At 40.4% G+C, this 24,083-nt stretch overlaps 2 protein-coding genes and 2 long non-coding RNA genes across 10 annotated transcripts in view; 3 read left to right on the top strand and 1 right to left on the bottom strand.

The window, feature by feature from the left end:
* Positions 1 to 6,898, top strand: part of CKMT2 (creatine kinase, mitochondrial 2) — a 29,150-nt gene extending 22,252 nt beyond the window's left edge. For both annotated transcript variants that reach the window (XM_083703291.1, XM_083703292.1), the window contains exons 6-10: positions 693 to 778; positions 3,108 to 3,231; positions 4,804 to 4,938; positions 5,124 to 5,249; positions 6,650 to 6,898. In XM_083703291.1, coding sequence (XP_083559417.1) covers positions 693 to 778; positions 3,108 to 3,231; positions 4,804 to 4,938; positions 5,124 to 5,249; positions 6,650 to 6,769 — 591 coding nt within the window. In that variant the 3' untranslated portion in view covers positions 6,770 to 6,898. The remainder of the gene's footprint in view (positions 1 to 692; positions 779 to 3,107; positions 3,232 to 4,803; positions 4,939 to 5,123; positions 5,250 to 6,649) is intronic.
* The window catches only part of LOC310827383, a 58,578-nt gene extending 46,144 nt beyond the window's left edge, over positions 1 to 12,434 (bottom strand). Inside the window, exon 1 of one of the 2 annotated variants that reach the window (XR_014556322.1) lies at positions 11,509 to 12,434. This is a non-coding gene — a long non-coding RNA (uncharacterized lncRNA). The remainder of the gene's footprint in view (positions 1 to 11,508) is intronic. The other variant, XR_014556323.1, reaches the window with a different exon arrangement.
* Positions 1 to 24,083, top strand: part of LOC310827398 — a 793,036-nt gene that overhangs the window by 22,231 nt on the left and 746,722 nt on the right. The gene's annotated exons all lie outside the window — the stretch shown is intronic.
* On the top strand, positions 17,310 to 23,577 carry ZCCHC9 (zinc finger CCHC-type containing 9). Of its 5 annotated transcripts, none has more exons than XM_083703342.1 (6): positions 17,310 to 17,426; positions 18,710 to 19,075; positions 20,740 to 20,890; positions 21,075 to 21,167; positions 22,270 to 22,338; positions 22,826 to 23,577. In XM_083703342.1, exons 2-6 carry the CDS (start codon positions 18,716 to 18,718, stop codon positions 22,942 to 22,944), a joined length of 792 nt encoding a protein of 263 aa, XP_083559468.1. In that variant the 5' UTR covers positions 17,310 to 17,426; positions 18,710 to 18,715; the 3' UTR covers positions 22,945 to 23,577. The 5 variants fall into 5 exon arrangements, with proteins under 5 accessions (XP_083559468.1, XP_083559470.1, XP_083559471.1 ...); XM_083703344.1 differs by having other exon boundaries at positions 17,325 to 17,564; XM_083703345.1 differs by having other exon boundaries at positions 17,326 to 17,426; positions 18,714 to 19,075.

Below are 24,083 nucleotides of genomic sequence, written 5' to 3'. Positions count from 1 at the left end.
AAAAATATTACAGATATTTAACTTGCTGGTGGACTCTGCAAACAAGATCCATTAGCTCATACCCCACAATCAATAAAGAAATTAAGTCTATAAATAAGGAACACTGCACAGTTGAGCTGGGATTTATGCACCTGTAAATGAAAATTTGTTGGGGGAATAAAGATGGGGGGTGGAATGATTCCGTTAAGAAATGAAATTCTATTGGAGGCTATATTTATGAGTAAAAACAAATGGGAACGAGGAACATAATTAATCACTAATACAAAAAGGTCAGATCAACCTGACCTTTAGACTGCTATCATGTATTTTGATTAGGTCTCATGTCTGAGAAACCTTATCTTTAAGATTTTATTAAAAATCAGACACTGCCTAAAAGCTTTTGGCATACAAGTTGAATAATTGGTATAAAATTTCACTTTAATCCTTATAAGTACTGTACATTGTTTCTCCTTTATATTTCTTTTTCCTCAGTGTGGTTACAACTCTCTAGAATCATTGCTCTTACAACAAAATAAAAACCTACCAAGTTATCTAGGGAAAGAATATTGTCATTTGCAGCGAAGAAGAATCCAGCGTGAATCTTTATTCGCTCAGTGGTGGTGCTTGCATGTTCTTCCTTGCGATGATGATTATGAGACCTAAAATTCACTTCTTTCTTTCTTTCCCTCTGCCTTGCATATGCTGGTCTGCAGGACCATTTCCTATTTGATAAACCAGTGTCCCCTTTGCTAACATGTGCCGGGATGGCCCGTGACTGGCCAGATGCCAGAGGAATCTGGTATGGAATATGAATTGTGCACGCTTAAGCTATGAACAAATGGCTTTATTAGTTCCTTCCTAACACAACAACAGCTGCTATTCCTAAAACCAAATGCATGCTTTTGCACACACACACTCTCATCTTCTTCCATTAATTAATTTTTAGGAGAAGTGCAGTAGCATACATAAAAAAGACAGACAGGTGCTTGAGTCTATTAATCTATATCACCAGTGACAAAAAAGGTAGCATATAACCCTAGTGACTGGATTTCTTTCTTCAGTTCATAAGGAGTTTGATTCATAGAAAAGTCTGTGGACAGGGTTCTTCTTCCTCAGCAGCTCTCTAAAAAGGCTCAAGGAGACCCTGTAGAAAGGGATGCGCTTGAGGGAGGAAGGCATTATTCATAATAAATAATGGAGGCATTAACTATAATTATAGTACCTTGGTTCCCAAACTTAATCCATTCCGGAAGTCCGTTCCAAAACCACGGCTTGCTTTCCCATAGAAAGTAATGCAAAATGGATTAATCTGTTCCAGACTTTTAAAAACAACCCCTAAAACAGCAATTTAACATGAATTTTACTATCTAACGAGACCATTGATCCATAAAATGAAAGCAATAAACAATGTACTGCAGTAACACAATCAATCAATCAATCGGTAGGTGAACTGGGTTCTACACAAACAAAAAAGAGCCACAAAAACGAAAACACAAAATAAATAGCAAAACCAGACAGACCTCAGCGTAACGCTCAAAACAGAGCACGTTCGGCAAAAGTTACTTCCAGGTTTGCAGTGTTTGGGTTCCAAGTTGTTTGAATACCAAGGCGTTTGAGAACCAAAGTACCACTGTATGAGCTTCTTATTTATACTAAAAGCAGTTTTGGATTGATAGTATTATAGAAATTCAGTATAATAAAGCCAATGTGGTTTATCAGTAAATAATTGGATGAAAAGGAAGCGAATGAGAGAGATCTCTAAATCATTTGAAGGAAATATTAGTTCTGTCTCCCTGATATCCTGAATAAAGGCTAATCATTTGTGAAGATTTATGATGCTCTGAAGGAATTTCTGTTCCTTTGGAATCAGTGATGTCTTACTACTTTGATAATGAATGAATGCTTCAGGACTGAAATGTGTTATGTACTTTACATGTACGTTCAAACGTGACAGTGTATTATTTTAATTCTCTTTGTTAGTTTTTTTCAAAGGAGTTTATTGTTTTATCTTTGAATGTGTCAGCTGTTATCATGTGTCAGTGTGGGCCAAAGTATATAAACAGAACTGAAACCTGCCCGTGTGTTTGTATTTAAATATCTGCAATAAAAAGTTGCATGGGGATCTTAGCCTGGATACTTTGGTGAATGAAAATAATCTGAGTGCAAATGAGCGATAAAATAGCAAAATATCCATTTCTTGCAAGACCCAGGTTTCACACTCTGCATCTTCAGTTAAAGGATATCAGGTATTAGGACAGCTACAACTGTCAGAGTAAATTCCCCATAAAGCAACTCCTAACATCTTGAAATGTCAAGTGTTGTGCTACTTTATTAAGCAAGACTTGCAGTAGAATACAAAGGTGTTCAATGCAATGCAGAAACTGGTCAGGGAGCATCATGTATACAGCATGCCCACACACTGTCCTGAATGCTTTCTAGTAACCAAGAAGCTTAAATGAAAGTAGGCAACACAGAACACACTTGGCTCAGAAAGCATGCTGCTGTAGCTACACTGAGGTACCATTTGCAGTTCTGCATTGATGTGCTTATGGGGTGGGAAAGTATTTCACTGAGCATAAAATGCATTTTTGCATGCCTGTTCTGTTGTGAAACACTTGAAAAAACGAACTAATTTTAAAGCAAAGTTGAATATGGTTTGGGCTTTAGACAGGATACACCTTCAAATGTTCCAGTCTCAAACTACCATAAACTAGAGAGGCAGATTCCCTCTTTCCCAATTAAAAAGGATGTGCACGCTTTCCCTTTCTCAGTTCCCATAGCAGCACATGCCTCACGCTGCACTCATTTCAGAGAACAAAACGTACTCTCTAGCGTAGCAGTAGTTGAGTACCAGTGGGATCAGGACTGAGCAGTGCTCTTTATATAACCCTAGAAATGGGAATGATTTTATCATTGGTACTTGTTCAGTGGAATGAAATGGCGGAAATCTTCACTAACCCTTATCCTTAACCTTGCCACAGTAATAGCACCGCACAACGCTCAATTCTGCCCACAACAGAGACAGATAAGAAAGGGGAGAGGTGAAACGAAACAATCATGCGCCTATGAGAATTGTTGTTGAAGGCTTGTGTGACAGTAATACCAATGCCTTGCTCGCTTCCAACCAGGCACAACAATGACAAAACATTTCTCGTCTGGATCAACGAAGAGGATCACACCAGGGTGATCTCCATGGAAAAGGGAGGCAACATGAAACGGGTCTTTGAAAGGTTTTGCCGTGGATTACTAGAGGTGGGCATTTTACTGTGCCATTTAAAAAAAATGTTTCTGAGTTTTAAGCAGTGGTAGCTCTGGGGTTTGGGGGGCCCTGGGCATGACAGTCATTTGGGGCTCCTTAATGTTATGAGAGCAAGTCAGGCATAAACGTTTACTTAACTCTGTACATGAAGCTGCAATGAAAGTCATAATACATTCATTGTGGTCAATTCTTATTACAACCCCTCACATGCTAATTGTTGTAATTTTTGGTTCTGTTCATTGATCTGCCCATCAACCTCAAAGGTGCCTAAGAGGTCCACATAGCTGATGTTACCTGCTATCCCTTTCTACCCCCAAAGGAAGAGTCCTTCTTTCCCTCACTGCCTAGAACAGGCATAGGCAAACTCAGCCCTCCAGATGTTTTGGGACTACAACTCCCATCATCCCTGACCAGTGGCCCTGTTAGCTAGGGATGATGGGAGTTGTAGTCCCAAAACACCCAGAGGGCCAAGTTTGCCTATGTCTGGCCTAGAACAATATCTTGCAGGCACACCTGCAGCTCAGAGAGAAAAATGTTGCTACCTGCTTCAGTCTGGTCAGTACAGCTCAAACCTAGGATGGATAATCTTCAGGTGCTGATACACAAAGCCTCCCCTCTCAAGAATGGCCAGCCAAATCTCCTGGCAAATGTTTTCCTCATAAGCAATGCAGCAAATGATTGGCTGCATTTTAGTCAATTAATCAAGTAAAATTTCATTAACTGGGTTACAGAACTAGTTTGCATATGCAGGATATGCATGGTGGGGGAAGTCACATCCACACATATGTTTAAAGCACTTTTATACCACTTCAGCAATCATGGAGAATCCTAGAAACAGTAGTTTGTTAAGGGTGCTGGCTTCACAGAGTTGCATCTGCCAGCAAAGTTGCTTTTTAAAAAAAAAAAAAGTTTTAATTCATTTAGAAATTTATACATTGCCTTTCTATATAAACGAATACAACGCAGCTCACAAAGTTACTAAAACACATCAGAACAAAAATACTAAAAAATTAGTATGATATAAAAATTTCCCTAGCAAACCCAAATAGTAAAAGAGAAGTATTGAACAGCATTTCTCTTGGGTGTGAGTTCCATAATAGAGGCACCATGATAGAAAAGGCTTTCTCTCATCTCCGGGGATGGGGGTGGAGATCAAATTACAAACATGCACAAATATAAGTAATCCACTTCCTCAATAAATTCTGAGGGACACTTCAATTTCAAAATGCAAAGTTGCAATTTTCACTCCAGTCGCCCAGAAGGAAGTCCCAATGAAAGTGAACAGGACTGTGTTTTCTTTAATACAAATACTTTGTATGGAGAACTAATACAGCGATCAAGCTAACCTCCCAAGTTGAAGCTTCAATTTAGAGATAATATTTTGTTCTTGCTTTCAAGACACTATTGATGTCGGCGATCTTTACTACAAGTCGCTGATGCCAAAGATGGATCTTGTGCAATTATTATACAAGCTGCTAGGAGCTGTATTTTAACAGAAAGCCAGCACTGTTAACAGATGGCACTATCTGTACCCAGCAGTTCATTGCCTTTTATTTCCTCTGTAGGTTGAAAGGTTAATTAAAGAACGAGGGTGGGAGTTTATGTGGAACGAACGCTTAGGATATGTATTAACCTGTCCTTCCAATCTGGGAACAGGATTGCGTGCAGGAGTCCACGTTAAGCTCACAAAGCTCAGCAAGGTGCGTAAACCAACTCAAATGGCTTTTAATTACGAATGTTGGTAAGAACAATCCATACAAATTTGTAGTGCCTGCTTAGACACCTTTACACCTAGAAATGTATTGTGAAAATTAGGCAACCCTGCGTTTGCCAACATATACATCTTGAGGAGCAATTAGAAATAATATATTTCCTTTTATGGTAGGATCCTAGATTTGCAAAGATCCTGGAAAACTTGAGGCTTCAAAAGCGTGGCACCGGTGGAGTAGACACAGCTGCTGTAGCAGATATATACGATATCTCCAATCTAGACCGCATGGGTCGATCAGAGGTAAGATCCCCCCCCCCCCATTTTAAACTGGAGCAAAACTTGGGGACAGCTTGTTATGCAAGCTATAGATACTACAGAATATTTTCAAGCTGAACATTTAATGTCTTCACATAAACACAAGTATTGTTAACAGGAAACTCCATGGCACCAACTTGCATTTACTTGTCAAGCAAGACAACAACATGGAATGTGCCTGATATGCCAAAAGTATTCTTCTTAAAGAACATTTGTATAAATTAGATTATTTAGACTCATGTACTTCAGCCCAGTGATCCCTTATGAGCAAAGGTAAAGAGACTTCCACATAGGAATATTGGAATCTGTTTTATACTGAGTCAGACCATTGGTCCATCTAGCTCAGTATTGTCCACACTGACTGGCAGCTGCTCCCCAGAATTTCAGATAGCGGGCATTTCCAGCTCTACCTGGAGATGCCAGGGAGGAAGCCTGGGACCATCTGCATGCAAAGCAAGTGTTCTACCACCAAGGTGTGCCCCTTCAGTGCCTGCATGCAGTCTTAGGACACAGAAGGCCATTCTCATTTGTTTTCAATGAATGCATTAAGACGGTTGGATGGCATCTTGTACACCCTCCTTCTGGAAACTCCTGCAGCCAAGCTGGTACCAAACGTATTGCTCTGCTTTAGTGAGGCTGAAGGGGGGGGGGTGTCTTGTCATCTGGGCAGCCCAGGACCTCCCTACACTCTGCCCAAGCTTGGACCCTGGAGAGGTCACCCCAGAGGTGCTAACGCAGCAAAAACAATACAGGAGGTAACAGTTAAGAGTTACAGGTATCTGCAGCCACAGTGGTTTGACTTCACCCTTGGAGGCACGATACATTGTCTCTCGAGACTGATGGATGCCAACAACAACTCCTCTCCCAAATCGAAATGAACACAACAGACAACAAGATATGGTGATATGAATCAGGACAATGACCTAATTGCATAAGCCTATGCCTATGTGTATATTTTCAATGACTTCCTTGAGACCTGCAAAAATCATGCCAGACTGGAATAGATCCCAAACTGGTATCTGATCAATCCCCTTATATTAAAGCATGACTTATTGGGCCTATGCCACCTTTATATTCTCATTTCAGTACTCAGATGACAAAGGATCAGTTACCTGAAGAGGGGGAAACCAATAAATTTGATACATTCATGATCCCCAAAGTACTTTCAAACCAAGTAACTTCAAGACACAGTCGCCCAAAAGGACTGCAAAGTTTCATTATTAGACATGTATCCTGCAGTATATAACAAAATATATTGTTCAGGGAGGATTCTTCTACCTAGTTTTACTGAACATGCGCATATGTTCTGTGGCAAATAATTATCCACAGAAAAACCAAGGTTTTTAAAGCATAACCTCAGCAAGCGTTTCTTCTTGTTATTTAAGGTGGAACTTGTTCAGTTAGTCATTGATGGCGTCAATTACATGGTTGACTGTGAGAAGAAGTTGGAGAAAGGTCAAGACATCAAGATACCGCCACCCCTGCCACAGTTTGGAAAGAAGTGAAGCAGCTTCCATGAGTATCAACTGACCTGCCATGAGTCTGTTGTGACAGACTTTTAATTCTGTATATTCAGTTCCTTAAATACTGTAACCTGTCAAACGGGGAAAAATAAAAATAAGACCCTGTCAACATGTTCAGTAAAATGCTATCTGGCGCCCCAGGTATTGCACCCCTATTCGACTGCTGGTGGTCCTGCTATGGGAACGTAAGGCCAGCATAATGTATCTGTGATGCCAGCAAAAGCAAAACAGTATAAGCAGAAATGAAAGCCAAGGTATCAATGCGTCCATACTATATCCCTGGGAACTCTTGCCATCTCCAACTGTTCACACTGCATGTCCCTGGCACTCCCACAATGCCCATGCAGGTAAGCAGCAACCAATCTGCAGCAGCAGCTGGAATGATGTGATGAGCTCTCCTTGGCTATGAACCAGTCAAGTTTGATGCTGATACCAGGAAATTTTCTAGAACAGATAATTAAACGTTTGGTCTGTGAGCAGTAGGACTGGGCAATATCCGGTTTTCAACATCGTCATATATCATCAGCTAAACATCACGATGTACTGATATATCCTGATGTCTGGAATAAGGATGGAACTATGTAGGGGCAAATGGGGTAATGTCCTGGAAACTTCTACTAGAAAGAGAGAGGTGGGGAGGTGGGGGCTGAAGGTGGTGGTGGCTTCTTTAAACTGCTCTGCTGAGGGGCAGGTGGGTGCACAGCTGCCCGCACCTCAGCGGAACAGTTTAATGAAGCCCCCTGTGGGGCCTTGATCTGCTAAGAGGTGGGTGGGAGGCTGCCAGGCCTTCAGCTGATTGCCCAGCCCTACCCTATACTGCTCCTGCTCATGGGAGCCAGATTGGAGGGCTTGCTCAGCTTAGTGAGCCCCCATTCCACACTGGTTTATGCAAGCAGGAGCAGTATGGGGTAGGGCTGGGCAATTTCAGACATCATGATATATTGGCATATCAAAGAGTTTAGCTGCGGATATAACATGATGGTGAAAACCAGATACCACCTGTTGCTCTGCAGTGCAGTGGGAAGGAGCAGCATAATATAAAATCTTAGACTAGCAGCTCAGCCATATGTTTACTTGGATGTGGCAGCTACTGATTTCAGTGGGATTAATTTCCAAGTACACTTAGGAACATAAGAGTTCTGTAGGATCAGAACAAAAGTTTCTCTACTCTGGCACTCTATTCTCCAGTGGCCAACCAGGTGTCACCCAGTTGGATGCTCGCAAGCAAGATGTGAGCATGATCCCCAGCAATCTGTCTTCTGAGGTATACTGTCTCTGATACTGGGAGGTAATACAGACATTATGACAGTAGCAATTGGTAGCTTTATCCTCCGTGAATTTGCCTAAGGCTGAGCTCCTAGTCTTAGTAATATTATTGTTTTTGAGTGATGCAGACCTGAAGTTACATTCAGTGACTAACTAATTACGTAAGTGCAACTGGAGGTGCTGCATTACGCACAACGGCACACAACAAGCCACCAACTATTTATGCAGACATAATAATCAATATCACCTTCAGATGTCTTTTACATTTTATTTCTTGCCCGTACCCTTTTCCAAGTTTACTCTGCTTTCCATGGCATGCAAAAATGGCCTTTCCAGGCATTATAATAAGCAAATCGGATAGAAATGCGAGAACTCAAATCCCTGTAGCTCTTCACTTGGCATATCCCGGCAACGCTATGCTCTGTTGTTTGTATCAGCCATTGGTGCCACAGTCCCTTCGGCTAGTTTTCAATGAAGCTGGCCGTGTTTCTACCCCAGCCAAGTACATCCTGTTTTTGGCTCCTGCTGTAAATCATTACTTGGAGTGCCACAAGGGTGACAGCTCAAGTGTTTTGCAGAGAAAAGAATCTGGTGGAAATGTGCAGCAGGAGACAAACAGCACAGAGAGCTTGCCAGAGATAAAAGGAGTGTGTTGATTATGATTTCATCCCCACTCGAGAGGGTGGGGGTGGGGGAGAGATTTTAAGCATTTTTAAATCCTCCAAAGTGTATGCCAATTTTGTATAATTTGCCTCTTTCGTTTATTCCAGTTTCAAATGTCCTACACACCAAGGACATCCTACACATCAGTAATGGGTTCATCTCAGTTTGTGAGGGGTTGGATTAAAACATATATCTGCAATAACAGGTGTGATTTCAACAGTAAATCACAACAGAGAGGATGCATCAGAGACAAACTGGCAGACGTGAATGTTTGTGGAAGCCTTTCATGACTTATCGAGTCCACTAAAGGAAATCAATATAATAGAAAAGCTGTTGGTGAAGAATAAAGGTTAGGAGAGTAGAGAGAGCAGAGAGGCAAGAGCAGAAGGCAAATGACACAGATGCTGTCTGCAGTTAATCCATTGCTGCTCCTGTACAAGCCCCAGAGAAGAGGGGGAAATAGACGCCTAGGCAGAGAGAAGAGTCTCCTGGATTGAATCTTATGCACAATGCATTTCATACCCAGTTATATCCACATTTAAAGAAGCGTTTCCCAATCCTGGGTCTCCATATGTTGTTCGACTACAATTCCCATCATCTCTGACCATAGGTTGTGGAAGACTGGCTTAAAGCCCTCTTATAGCACTCTAACCATCATGGCTTCCCCAAAAGAATACTGGGAACTGTAGTTTGTTACAGGTGCTGAGAGTTAGTAAGGGACACTCTAAGAAAGCTACAGTTCCCAGCACCCTTAAATGATAGTTTCAAGTATCCTTTGGGGGAAGCCATGGCTGTTAAAATGATATACAAATGCTCTAAATGTATGGTATGGATATGACCAAAGTTATCCTACAGCCTCTTTGGGATAAAGGAGAACAAGGCCATGCATTTTCAGAAAGATTACATGTAAATGTAGCAAATGTAAGGAAGAAAGATTGATAAAACTCCATCCACATGGTGAGAAAACTGAAATGTGATTAGGATGCTCAGCTAGAGACACAATCAGATTGCTGAATTAATACATGCAAACTCCATTGTCTAGTAACATATTATAATCACATTTTATAGAGAAAGAGCGTGCGCGCTATTGACCTTTCATTCAGATAAAACTAGTGCAGATAAAAGGTTATCAAAAGCTGTGGGGCTAGACTGATGAACAAAAGGAATATATATGCATTCTACCCTCACAAATGTGTGTGGAAGAAGATAATAAAAAACGCACAGTACCATTAAAAAAAAATCTTGAAATTAATGATCCAATTCATTTCCCTCTGCCATAGAATCACATTCTATTATTGATCATCTTGGTCGTCGTCCTCTGCATCACACCTTTAACAACACTGAAAGGTCACCTTGGTAATGCAAGGAATTGGTAACTCTTGAAACCTCTCATTTAATTTGCAACTGGGGAACTACTTGTGTTTTTTTTCAAACTTTCCCAAGAGTCTCCCAGCAGCAGGAAACCCCCTTGCTAACTTGAACTCCCCCCCCCAAAAAAAAACTTCTCCAATGCTAGAGAGGTTAAAAAAAAAAACCAGCAAGAAGAGACCAGGTACCGACTGATTCCCCTCCCCATTAAATCAGAATTGCACACAAGTAAATAAGTTTCAAACAAAAACCAAACACCGAGGAAATGCGAGTTTAATCCTGTAAACTAACTGAGAAGTCATGAGACAAAAACTCATACCTAAGATATTTTCTGCCAAGCTCTGTCTAGTGATGTGAATGGAAGCAGCAGAATAGCAGCTTTCCTAGTATAGCAACTCAGGTATTTGGGAAGGGAGCAGAGATTCATGCCAGTCCGTACAAATTCTCATTTAAATGCTTCACTCCATAGTTTATACCAATTCTAAGCATGTTTAATTGAAAGTTAGACCCTTTGGGTACAATGCTGTCATGCTCTAGAAGGGCTTTTAGATCCAGTGAAGTCACTCCCTAATGGAAAAGACGGAAAGACGATTTTTTGCCCATTCCCCTTTCCCTCCATACCACTTTCTACCTTGTTCTGCAGGATCCTATAACTCTCTGGAGCCGATTTTCAGATGGGAACAGAATATGGTGGGTATCCATTAGTGGATGCCTCCACTGGACCAGAAGCCTTTCCAAGAGCACAAGGCCACCATTGGCTTCTGAACTTGACTGCATTTATAGGTGATCCTACCCAATCCATGCTTTCAGAAACAAAACAAAGCACAAACAAAAATACAGTCATCCTTCAAAATTTGCACTTTTGCAATACAGTCCTTCAGCTAAGCTATGTGTACAAAAATGCATATATTAAAGCAAAAGTGTTCATAAAAAACACATACATTCATGAAAATAGCATACAGAAATTCATTATATAAAGGAAAATTGCTTTGCAAAAATGTGTATCTTAGACAAAATTACTTATAAAAATGTGTATGTTGGGGGAGGGAATCTCACTAAAATGCTGCTGAATTTTCATGATGTTTTTTAAACATCCCACACTGATAAGGAAATATGGGAAACTGCCTTATACTGAATCAGACCATTGAGCAATCTAGCTCAGAATTATCTAGTCACTCCCACTCCCATTCACAAAGTATCCAGTCTGCTCCTATTGCTGGTTTGGGTGCTGTGTACACAGATTTTGCCACAATCGTGTATTTATCTTGTCATTTCTTACGGCATACTGCATAATGATGCATTGTCCCCTACAAAAAACTCAACAATTTCAATTTGAAGAGAAGAATAATTACCTTGCTATGTTTCAGTTGGTAATACATACACAGTCTGACTAATCTTTTAGAAAGGGATATTCCCAGTCCTACCTGGAGATGTTGAAAATTGAACCTAGGACCTTCCAGAAGAACAGATGTCCTGCTGTTCAGTTTTGGCCCTTTTCCATCTTGGCTGTGAGTTCTGGAAGGCTTGCTCCCTGCCTTGCAGGCCTTTCCCCACCTGGCCTGGGAGGGCGGGGCCCTGACTGACTCCAGCTGCAGAAGCTGAAACTGATGAAAGTCTATTAAGCTGGGGGGGGGGGTTGTTCAAGGTTTTTTTTTTGTTGGGGGTGGAGCTATTGCTGTTTTGGCTATTAATTTTTTGTATCTTTATTTTAGATCTTATTATCATTTATGTGGAAACAGTTTAATTTGGTTTTGTACTTTTTGATGTTTTACTAATTATTTATGGCTGTTTTTGTTATGCTTGTAACAAAATGTGTTTTTATGCTACAAGCCACCTTGAGCATGGTTTAAATGATGGAAAGGTGGCATACAAATAAAATTATGTATGCATGTATATCTTGTTTAGTCTGTAGGTTGATCTGAAAAGCATTAGAAATTCAAAGTGTTCTTAAAAAAGAAAAATAGCTCTAATCAGTGATAACCATAGTCAATAGGTTAAATTTTATCAATACAGTTATTGTTGGACTTACATCTGTAGGAAATACTGTCGTTGCAGTCAGATATACATTTTATATAGTTTACAGTTATTTCAGTGGGGCTTGGAGGTAAAATATCTGTATTGTACCCACACATTATTCATGCTACAGATAAGCTGCCGTGGAAACCAATTATTTCACTAAACTCTCAAGTACTGTGGCAAGAAGTCAGTATTTATTTTGCAGTTTATTAAAATCCATTTCAAAATGTCATTCATTGATTATTCTTTTCTCTATTAAATGCACTCTAATGATTTTTAAACCAAGGCCAGGTCTTTCTGTAGGGAAGGAAGCATTTAATAGTAAAGCAAACTGTTTCTTTGTACATATCTCCATCTACTGGTAAAACTCTGTAAAGCAGAAAGGAACATTTCAGCAAAGAGAAGGAAATATTATTGATAAGCTTGATAAGAATATTTTATCAGGAATTTTTAACAGGAAGTACAGTATTTGACTCAATAACAAGGACAGAGTATATCTTTTGCACAGGTGTATAACTAAGAAAAGCGGGTTATTAGTATGCACAGCAAATTGAACGAGGGTATATTACTCCATAGGTTGTTCCATTATATTAACTTTTGCCTTAAGGCCACATTAAATTATAGCAACATCTGACGGCAATAGCTAAACTTAGATTTATGAGGATGGAAACTGCAGGTTGGACATGTGCTCTGCCAGGGTTATTTTGAAGTGGTACAATGAATCTTATAAATATATCCTTTACCATTTTATTGAATGGTCTTTATTATAGAAAATTTAAGGGGGAAATAACTTCATGTTAATAAACATCAATTTTTATTTTAAAGATTTTGTTTTAACTTTTCATGTAGGAAATAATAAAGCAAAGCAGAACACAAAGCAAGTAAAATACGTAAATAAAGTAGGATTTCTTCAGAAAGAGAAATGAAAATATCAAAACAGAAGTCTTCCCCTACTTTCAAAAAAGTGGGAAGGAAATAGATCAGGAGTGATAAGTTCTCAATAAATATAAGATGGAATATTTAATGGGCCTGTGATCATACCTCAGTAAACGCCAGGAAATGAATATTTGCTTTTCATAAGTATTTAAGAGTTTTTTTATTTCTACAACAGATATGTGCCACTTAACCAGGGGTAGCAGGGAACCTGTGACCCTCCAGGTGTCCCTGGATGACAACTCCCATCATCCTGGAGCACCAGCAATGCTAACTTGGGCTGAAGGAAGGTGGAACTGACAACACCTGGAGGGCTTCAGGTTCCTTGTCCCCTCCCCTCCCATCTCAGGGAATGGAACTTCCATATTCCATGTGTGTGTGAATAACGTAGGCAGGAATGTTCATGAATAGCTTTTTTATGAAATTGTTTTAGTGTTTCTACAGATGCACTCTTTCCACTGGTAACAGTTCTATCAATAATACCTGCCTCTCGACCAGTTTTGATGGAGCTGAGAATTAGGCACCAAACACTGTCTCAGTGTCGCCTAGTAACTTTCCTGCATTTCCAATGGCAGCTCTATAAGATACGTATATAGAAGTATGAGCAGCCTGGTCCTTTACAGAGTTAGAGAACTCTTAATCTGCTGAAAATCAATAGCACACCTAACCCTATACATAGAAACAGACTATAAAGCTTAACTTTTGAAGTTAGAAACTCCCAAACATTCACATTACTGTACTGTATTTGTAAATAACTGTCAACTGTAGGAGCATGCTCCCTCTAGTGGAAAATTTAGTAATAGCTTCAAATAATTCATCAGCTGGCCATCTGTCCTAAACATCTAGGAGATTCCTGGGGCATCATATTCTACACCCCTAACTTATGGGACTTTTTGTGATGTGGTCATGTTAGAACACAGCTGTGTATCCTATTGTAAGCAACTATTTTGGCACAGGCAATATGTTAACTTGGAACTAAAACTCATTGAATTCAATTACTCCAAAGTAAATATAAATAAGAGTGAACTGGCCATATTCAGGCATTATACTATATGCCTACGTTAGTGTTATAAAGAATGTGCCATGTCAAGTCTTGGGCTTGTGTGCTCCCGTTTCCTTGTCCCACTTCCTCCAAACGTGAGGAGAGTTAAATGTTTCCAATTTTATCTGGAACAAACCTCCTTTCCTATCTAAATACAAGAACTTGTGGTTTTTACCAATTAAATTTAGTTAACAAATCAGGATATCAAACCATGGTTTGATCCTGCTTGAATTATACAGTAATTTCTACAGACTGCAGTTTTCTACACTCAGATGAAAGCCTGCAACTGGGACTTTTAATGGTCACTCCATCCTGTGTAAGGGAGGAGACAAGAGAAAGAAAAAAGGTGTGGCACCTTTTCATCAGAGCTAATAATGGTTTATCGCAACATCTATAAGTGGCTACTGAACCAGAGAATAAATATAAGAGTCGGGTGCTATTTAGAAAGCACAAGTTACTTTTTGTACAATATGGACTGCTATCATATATTAACCAATCATAAACATAAGAAAAGAAAAACAAATATTTCACCGTGGCGGAGTTTTTGAGGTTGTGGGGTTTGTTTGTTTTTTAGGGCATACATGCTCAGGAACTTCCCTATTTTCCCCAACAATAACCGTCTACCCATCTGGTAAATGACACTGACTGTTTTTGAGTTGCAGTTGTCCTAAGTACGTACAACTCAACTCACAGTGAAATTAAACCTGCTATTCAACAATCTTGGGTTTCAGCAGCCTTAAAACCTAGATGGCCGGAAAGTGAGGTGTCAATGTCAAAATAAAAGCAAGGCTGCTTACAGTCTGCCTCACAACAAGTCCGTTTAAGAAGCCAAAGCAAGGCAGCAGGGTGGGGTGAGGGATGGGTCGGGAGAGTGTGACAGACATCCTGGCATTGACTCTTGATGAGAACAAGGATGTTCCCGTAATTGCAAAAGGTCTCCTATTTCGTGTGTGAACTTCTGGCATCTACAGCCATGGGAAACAGAAAGTGCACCCTCTTTGAATTCTGTGGTTTTACATATCAGGGCATAATAGCCATCATCTGTTCCTTAGCAGGTCTTAAAATTAGGTAAATATAATCTCAGATGAACAACAACACATGGCATAAGCAAATCAGTCTCTTAAGCTTAAGCTAAGAAATAGTACTCTCTATGAAATTGAATATCAATATACGTATCAAGGCTTTGAGATTAGACCACTGAAGAAGCCCAGAAAACTACCTTGGGAGTGTGCTACCTGCAAGCCCCTGTAAAAGGGCCCCATCGGGGGCAAACAGCGGCCTCTTGGTTACTTGGACTGCCAGGGCAAAACGCTGGCACCCTGTCTACAACTTCATTAACATCCATTTACAACTTCACTAGCATCTCTCGGTATTGTGAACAACATCAAACTTACCTTTTGTTGGTCTCTTCATGAACTTACCTAAAAAGATAAAGAAAACAAAAGACTGAGTTAAGCATTTGAAAAATCTATTGAAATCAGACATTATAAGTTCATCTTAGACTGGGTAGTTTGCAAGTTTCTGTGGCTTTCTTTGCACAAGGTTTTGTATTTTTCTCAGAAGATTGATAAAGAATGTATAATTATTTTGGTAATTATTGTGTGTTTATTAGTCGCCAACGTGTTCCATAGGAATTCGTGGCTAAACAGCAGATAGGAATGGCTAATCAGATGCCCTTGCAAGTGTGCCCACCTCTATAAAAGCCGAAGTTTTAGCAGTTTGCTGGTCTGGAGCATTCAGGTGTATTTTAAAACAATGCCAAGGAGGAAAGATGACACAATGCTCTTAGAGTAGCAAGTGCTGTCACCCATGAAACTGGGAAGGGTTCTAAGGCCATTTCCAACTAATTTTAAGTCCATCATTCTACAGTGAAAAAGATTATGCAAAAGTGAAAAACTTTAAAAACAGTTGCCAGACTTCTCAAGAGTGGACGTCCCAGCAAATTCACCCCAAGGTCAGAACATGCAATGCTCAGAAAAATTGCAAAAAACGCTCTATAGGCCACAGTTAGCATGTTAAATGTTAAACTTCATGACTGTGCAATTAGAAAAAGACTGAACAATTATGGTTTGTTTGAAAGGGTTTCTAGGAGAAAGCCTCATCTCTCTAAAAAGAACATGGCAGCTCAGCTTTGGTTTGCAAAGTTGCAGCCAAACAAACCACAAGACTTCTGAACAATGTCCTTTGGACAGACAAGACCCAGGTGGAGATGTTTGGCCATAATGCACAGCACCATGTTTAGCAAAAACCAAACACAGCATATCAGCACAAGCACCTCATACCAACTGTCTAGCACCATGGTGGAGGGGTGGTGATTTGGGTTTGTTTTGCAACCACGGATCCTGGGGACCTTGCAGTCATTGAGCTGACCATGAACTCCTCTGTATACCACAGTATTCTAGAGTCAAATGAGAGGCCATCTGCCCAACAGCTGAAACTTGGCTGAAATTGGGTCATGCAACAGGACAAGGATCCCAAGCACACCAGCAAATGTACAACAGAATTACTGGAAAAGAACAGAACCAAGGTGTTGCAATGGCCCAGTCAAAACCCAGATGTCAATCCAATTGAAATACTGCGTGGGACCTTCAGAGAGCTGTGCATAAAGAAATGCCAGCAAACCTCAATGAACGGAAGCAACACTGTGAAGGACGCGCCAAAATTCCTCCACAACGATGTGAGAGGTTAATAAAGTCCTGCAGAAAACAATTACTTCATGTAATTGTTTTCTGCTCAAGGTGGTTCTACAAGCTATTGAATCAGAAGATGTGCAAATGCTTTTTCACACACAGCTTTTCCATTCTGGCTTTATTTCTGTTAAATACATCAATGAGACGGTGTAATACATCGTGTGTTGCCCTTCATCTGAGCTTGTATTTAGCTAACTCTAAGACCTGCCAAGAAACAGATGAGTTCGTTATTATGACTTCACATGCAAGACCACAGAATTGAAATTCTTTTTCCCATGACTGTATGCGCTTACTTACAGCTACATTAACAGGAAACCAAGAAATGAGGGAAATGCCGCCGCCCACTCCGCCTAAATCTGCAATCCTATACAGAGCCCGGCTCTTTTCAGCCCACTGAGGCTCAGTGTGTTACGCGCGCCTAACCCTGCACAGCGCCAGGCTGAGCCAGCACATAACCTCGCGCTTCCCGCCTGTTGCTTCAGCTTCAGCTTCCTCCTGCGCCTGGTCCCATGGCAACCGCTCCGCCTCCACCCACCCACCTACCTACAGGAAGTGCAGCAGTTCGGGCTCCGGACGTTTCCGGTGCCGCTCTTTCCCTCCCAGGCTGTGCGTTTCGTCTGCGCCGGAGGCTTTCCGTGGCGCTTCTCGCCTCCTGACCCCGGTGAGTGAGGGACCTCTTGCTCGGGAGGCGGGGAAGTCGAAGCGGCGCCTGGACCCGCTGGACACTTGCTTCAGGAGACACCCGGAGCTCGGTGCTGTCCCGGAAGGCCTGAGTGCCGGGGGCTCCTCCGTTCCCACGGTAGCTGCTCCGCACGTGTCCGCGGAAGTGAACATGCCCGGGTCGGGGTTGGGTGAGATCCCGGGCGGAGACTCTGCAGACTTTAGGCTTGTTGTCGGATCTATTTCGGGTTTATTATTATTATTACCCTGGGGTGTTTCTGAGCCTTTGCTGAGTCCCCGGAATTTTTGGTCAATGCCAGAACCAGGTTCGCAAGTCATAAATCATGGTGGTCGTTTCCCACCCTGTCGCTTTAAAGCAGTCTTATTTATAGTAGGGAGAAGGATGCTAAGCCACTGCTGCCTTGCAGCTATAACTCGTTCCTCGAGAAAACCCCGAGGATAAATCTGTACCCGCTGTCTTGCAGGACATCTTTGGGAGAAGAGAAGGCTAAGGCTACACAAAACCCCAAATGGTGTCCCTAAGACAGTTGGATGGCGCTTTGTACTCCTCCTTATGGCAACTCCTGCAGCCAAGCTGCTGCCAAATGTATTGCTCTGCTTTCCTTTGGACCACATCAGTGAGGCCAAGAGGGGGAATTGTTGTCTGGGCAGCCAAGGACCTCCATACACATTGCCCAAGCTTGCGCCCTGGAGAGGTCAGTTTGGTGCCGCTAATGCAGCAAAAACAATGTGGGAGGCAGCCATAACAAGTTACCCATCTCCACAGCCACAGTAGGCACTGTGATTCTACAACTGTTTAACTTAAACCTTGGAAATCCACTCCACTGTTTCTGGACAGACAGATGGCAACAATTTAGGGAAGGATCTGTGGGTTAGCATTTTCTAGCTTATGGGTGGGCACTAGCAACCCTTGCCCGTCTGTTTCAAGTCATCCAGATCTACTTGCCAGTAGATTGCACTCTTAATTTCTGCCCGTCACTTTGTCTCCAGTTGGTCTCCAGTTCCCCTCAGACTGGGAACTGAAAGGGTAAAGATTGGATCTGAGGCACTGCCCAGAGGGGAATAAAAGGAGGCCTGATTCTGTTCTCTGCTTATTCCCCCCCCCCCCCCGCCCAATGTTGTGGACTACAACTATCAGCCCCAGCTAGCACAGTTGTGCTGGTCTAAACAAATAGAAATGCTTATTCAGTTCTGGGTCCACCTCATTAATCAAGGCTGAACCTAATCCAGTCATGTGAACCTAACATCTTTTAAATCTCATAGGAAGTCATGACCAGGTGGGCACGAGCAAATGTCACCCACAACAAGAAGGCTCTGGATGCAACACCATGGGAAAATATGAAAAATGATGCCACCGGAAGCGCAACAACAGATAGAAAGCAAAGCTCTTCAGACAACTTTTCCTTGAGAAGTACTCAAGGGAAGAAGAAAAATAAGAAGAAAAAAGACTATACGAATGAAGATGTCAACGGTTTTATGGAATATTTAAAACAGAACTCTCAGACGTTGCATAAAGGAGAGGTGATCAACAGTCGTGAAGCAAAGGATGAAATAGCAACAGCTTTGAAAAAGGACCGGCGGCGAGAGGGGAGAAGAGTGAAAAGGCAGGAAATGAAAAAGAACACAATGGTAAGGTGATGTTTCATTGTTATTTCTTTCTTTTGGTGCCCGTTACTTTTTCTTTTCATAGTGCAAATGACACTACTCAGTCACATAAGTGAGATCACAATAATTTGTCTCAGTCCAGATAACTATTAGTGAACACGTTTGTGTCTTGGCTTCCGTTTATTATTGAGCATGCTTTAGCACAGGGATGGGGAACTTATGGCCCTACAGATATAGTTGGACTCAAACTCCCATCAGCCTCAGCCCATCATCTGAAGGGCCACAGGTTCCCCACTTTAGCGTGAAAATAGGTTTTCTCCTCATGTTGTAGTCTTTTGTGTACACAGCGCAACTTTATCTACTTGTAAAAAGCTTGTTTCTGAATTAGATTGGCGGTTTCTGGATCTGCATGTATGTTTAGTGCTCAGATATTCTTTAATGTTTTAACAGACTTTGTTTCGCTTTGAATATTCAAAATTATTAAAGCTGAACTAGAAATTTATGTTCGTTCTTCTATAATTAAATGTTTTCTTATACTTAAATGTTCATGAGCTGAGGAAGTTTGTATTTCTATTACTGTAGTCAGCACTCTCAATTTTTGTTGTGTCTTTATTCTCTCTTTTATAGCAGAGTCATTCTACAGATTGTAGGGATGGGAAATAAAATAATGATAAATGAAAGTTATGAGTTTTATGCACAATAGTAATGCTTTCTATAGCAGTTTTCATCTACAGATTACATTACAATTGATACAAATGCAGAATCAATTTATGCAGTTCAGATCACAGTAAGAGAGCTGTAAAAGCAGCTGTCTATAGAGAAAATCACTCATGAGGACTTTCAGAAGTCATGCACAGCAGGGAGAAACCAAATTCTTTATTTTATGTTTCTTTACAGCCCCTGTATGTTAGGTTAGGTTTATAAAAAGTGATGGCACTTATAATCCAATAGTTTAGTTATGCTACTTCACTGGGCATGATTATATTCTGGAGCAATATCACCTTTCCAGAATTCACAAAGCATTTAGGGGATGATTATGATGTAGAATTTGGTACTCTTGACATCAGTTTATAGAGTCATTTAATGGGCACGTATACTTTGGCTACCCATTTCAGTGTAATTTTCTGGAGTGATAAATCCATAAACTAGCTCCTACTCAAGGTTAAATAGATAAATGTGTGTAATTTGTTGTGCTTAAGTATGGTTTGTGGAACTGCTTTCAAATGGGGTTCCATGGGTGTCTAGGGTTATACTTAGTGCTAGAAAAAGGGTGATGTCATTGAATGTTTAGGATTCTCAGCAAGAAGGTGTGTGCCTTGGCTTTTCTCTGGATAGGTTACTCAAATACCATTGTTAAATGAGAGACTTGGTGAGAAGAATGGCTTTGCTCTTCAGGAATCTTAATTTCAGATGAATGCCCAAATTAGACATGGTGTTAAAGATATAGTGCAGTTCTTTAAAAATCCAAATTCCATCAGTTTGGGTGGTGCCATTAACCTGCATGGTAAATGCAAATATTAACCCTAAAACACTGGGGCTGTGTTACTCTAAACTATGCATCACTGGCTGCTACTTCATCAGATCTCATTGGTTGGGGGGGGGGGTAAGATTCATTTGAAATGTAGCTAGCAGAAAAAGAAATTGCTTTCAGTTCATATCTCTTAGTAATTCACCTTGTATCGCCAAAGGTGTGCTTCCACTGCAGAAAGCCGGGACACGGTGTGGCAGATTGCCCAGCTGTACTCGAAAGCCAAGATATGGGAACTGGAATTTGTTACCGCTGTGGATCTACAGAGCATGAAATCAACAAATGCAGAGCAAAAATAGATCCCGCTATTGGTATGTGTCATATCTACAACCCGATTGAATGTTGGGCATGGTAAAAGTTACATGCCTGTCTTAATATTTTTCAACAATTCACATAGTATTAATGATTTTAGATTACAGTAATGCTGGCTCACTGCAGTGTCTTATATAATCTTAGTGTGGATATTTCAATTGTAACATCATTGAATTCTTACAGGGGAATTCCCATATGCAAAATGCTTCATTTGTGGTGAGATGGGACATCTCTCAAGGTCATGTCCCGATAATCCTAAAGGACTCTATGCTGAAGGTGAGTGCAACTGCTGCAACACCCCCCCTCCACCAAAAAGATAACTAAGTTGATGAACATGAGAGTACTCCACCTTTCTTAGTTCTAGAAGTTAAAAGAGAGACCTTTATCAGTGGTGACCTTGTATGCTTCTCACCATTGATTGGGAATTTTGGCTCATTGTCAAAGACATTGTTTGCCCCTTATCACGAGTATTTTTGACTGGTTACTTGAGAAGCAGTTCTAAAATTCCAAATGGATTCCCATATAGGTTTTTCAAAGTATTTACATTTGATAGGGGGAAATAACCCCACTTAATTTTAGAGATACAGCAGAGTAGTATTCCATTATTCTCTTTAAATGTCAGCCATATTGATCCTGATCCAGAAAAGCCGTAACACACCTATCTGTGCATGTACATATAGCATAGTTATCAACAACTGCAGTATCACACGCTACATCATGAAATGCGTTAACAAATAACTTGCTAAGTTCTTGAATGTCGGTTCAAGTGTTTATGATAGTTGATCAATCAACAAAGTATAAAATATCAATATATCTGGAAAGCTTAAGATAACCAAAGTTACCATTTGCAAGAGCAGTAACCGGAAATATCAAAATAAGGAATCATTGGGTCGTGATTTGTAGAACAATGGGAACTCATTGTCTCAATAGAATCAAACTTCTTGATAGGATCTCATTTCATTGCTAATCAAGAAATTTGATTCTGTTTGTTTTAGCTTAAATTGAAACAATGGACTCCTGTCACAGACTGTGCTTTTTGTATTGGCTTGCCATTTGGACTCTGTGTATATTATATATATAACTGCCAACTGAAATAACATTTGTGTATAAAAGTGTATGCTACAACAAATCTTGTTAGCCTGTTGTAACAAAAACAGTGAAGAAACTTGTGGCCCCTTAAAACTAACACAGCTGCCCATCTGAATCAGCCTTGTAGTTTTGATGTGATGGAGCTCAAAAATACGAACAGTGAGTTTTGCTTCCTTGTGTTTATGAATTGTAAACTTGCTCTGTACACTTGACATCTGGCATTTGTTAATATAATTCATATATTGTGGTTAAATACTTCTTTTGTGTGGGTGTGTTTTATCTTCTACAGGAGGTGCTTGCAGAATCTGTGGATCTGTTGAGCACTTTAAAAAAGATTGTCCAGAGAATCAAAATGCAGGTGAGGGATCAAATAATGTCTGTTTATCCTAAAGCATAGTTGAACCATTCTATATAAATAGTGAACTTGACTACTGATTATGAGTTATAAAACGAGTGGCACAACCCTCAATTTCACCTTATTGACCACATCTTTAAACAGATGATTAACTGGGGGTGTAATGCTAACTCTACATAGTGCATCGACTGTTGCAGGTAGAGATTGCATTCATTTTGATACGCTTAATTTCTGTATGGCTGATAGAAAGCAAGTGACATACAGAATTATCAGAATAATCAGTTTCAGTGTTATACTGTATTGGAATTTGCAACTTGTTGCTGTCAGAAAGTTTTGTACAAAACCTCCATTGGTTTCGTTGAGACTTATTTTGGAGTAAAGAGCATAAACTGGGCTGTAAAACTGCAATGCTGAATTACATATAAGTCTTCCTCAGCATTTGGATCAGAAAGCTGATTTCTTACGTATTCATTTATTTTTCCTTTCCTAGATCGAGTGGCAACTGTTGGTCGATGGCTCAAAGGAATGAGTGCAGATTACCAAGAGGTTTTAGACAGCCCAAAACCACAAAAACCAAAAACCAAAATAGCTAAAGTTGTTAACTTCTGACAACTGCTGTCTGGCATCATTCTTTACAACAATTCTCATTGTTTGGCTTAAAGTTATAGTACTAAAAATGGACTGTGAACTGTAGTTCCAGAATAAGCCATAGCTGCACTCTCCTAAGTGATGATCACTTAATAAAACCCTAACTTAAATGGAAGCTTCCTAGAGAAGAGAGGCAATGCCTTGCCAGAAGATAAATTGCAGCAAGTGACTGCATAACAGTATATCTCTGAACAGAAAGTTAATCTATGCAATTGCTGGTTTTCCAACCAGCGTGTCACTGGGTAATATAATATGTTACTCAGTGGAGAGTAGTGATACGAATAAACAAATGGGAAGGAGAGCTAATAGGTCAATCTGCTTTTCGTAAATGAAACTTGTGCTATGACAGAAGGTATCTCAAAATGAAACTGAGTCCTATTTTAGTGTTGAAGTTCTTGACCTCACCCTGAACACAGGAATGAGACCACAGATGAATAGCCAAAAGCAAAGTTAAAACATTGGTGGTAGCAGGGTTGATCTTGCAGCATGAACAACAATGAAATGATTGTGCGGTTTTTTAGTTGAATTAAATACTTGATGAAGCCATTTTCCTCCCCCACAAATAAACCAGTGTAATAAAACCACATGTATCAAGTTCTTGTGTTTTCTGAATAATTGTATTCTTTGCAGTGTTATGGTTTGCAATTTCATTTATGTTGACTACTTGCTGTCTGCTGTGACATCTGGATAATCACAGATTTAGTCTTTAACTACCATTCTCTCCTTACAAATTACTTACACTTCAACAGTTCCAAAGTGTATTTCCCGGATGATCTGTTAATGGCACTGCCCATGTGGCTTCTGGAAGAACTTTTCTCAGCGATATCAGTTTTCTTTTACTTTGGAGAAGCAGGAATGGTTAGCGAGTGGAGAGTGGCCATTTGCAAGATGTGCACCACATTTTGAGAAACAGCTGTAGCTCAGGTTAGAGCATATATTTGCGTGCAATATTCAGTGATAGAACAGCACTGAAGGAAGACTGCGCTTCCTGAAATGTGGTCTTTGGGCCCCCAATTCAGTTCCTACTAAAATCTACTGGAATTCTGTCTGTTTTAGTTATTCATTGCTTTTCTGGGAAGTTCAATAACAAAATACCATTC

This window comes from Podarcis gaigeae (genome assembly GCF_964106915.1).
Source record: "Podarcis gaigeae genome assembly, chromosome: 11".
NCBI lineage: Eukaryota > Metazoa > Chordata > Lepidosauria > Squamata > Lacertidae > Podarcis > Podarcis gaigeae.
Note: the sequence above shows the minus strand (reverse complement) of the source record. Positions and strands in the feature narration are given on the sequence as shown.

Excerpts from the sequence above, each read along its gene's own strand:
- ZCCHC9 (XM_083703342.1), top strand. The coding sequence starts at position 18,716 with ATGACCAGGTGGGCACGAGCAAATGTCACCCACAACAAGAAGGCTCTG. Across the intron at positions 20,891-21,074 it reads AAAAATAGATCCCGCTATTG|GGGAATTCCCATATGCAAAA; the intron begins GTATGTGTCATA and ends GAATTCTTACAG. Across the intron at positions 21,168-22,269 it reads TAAAGGACTCTATGCTGAAG|GAGGTGCTTGCAGAATCTGT; the intron begins GTGAGTGCAACT and ends TATCTTCTACAG.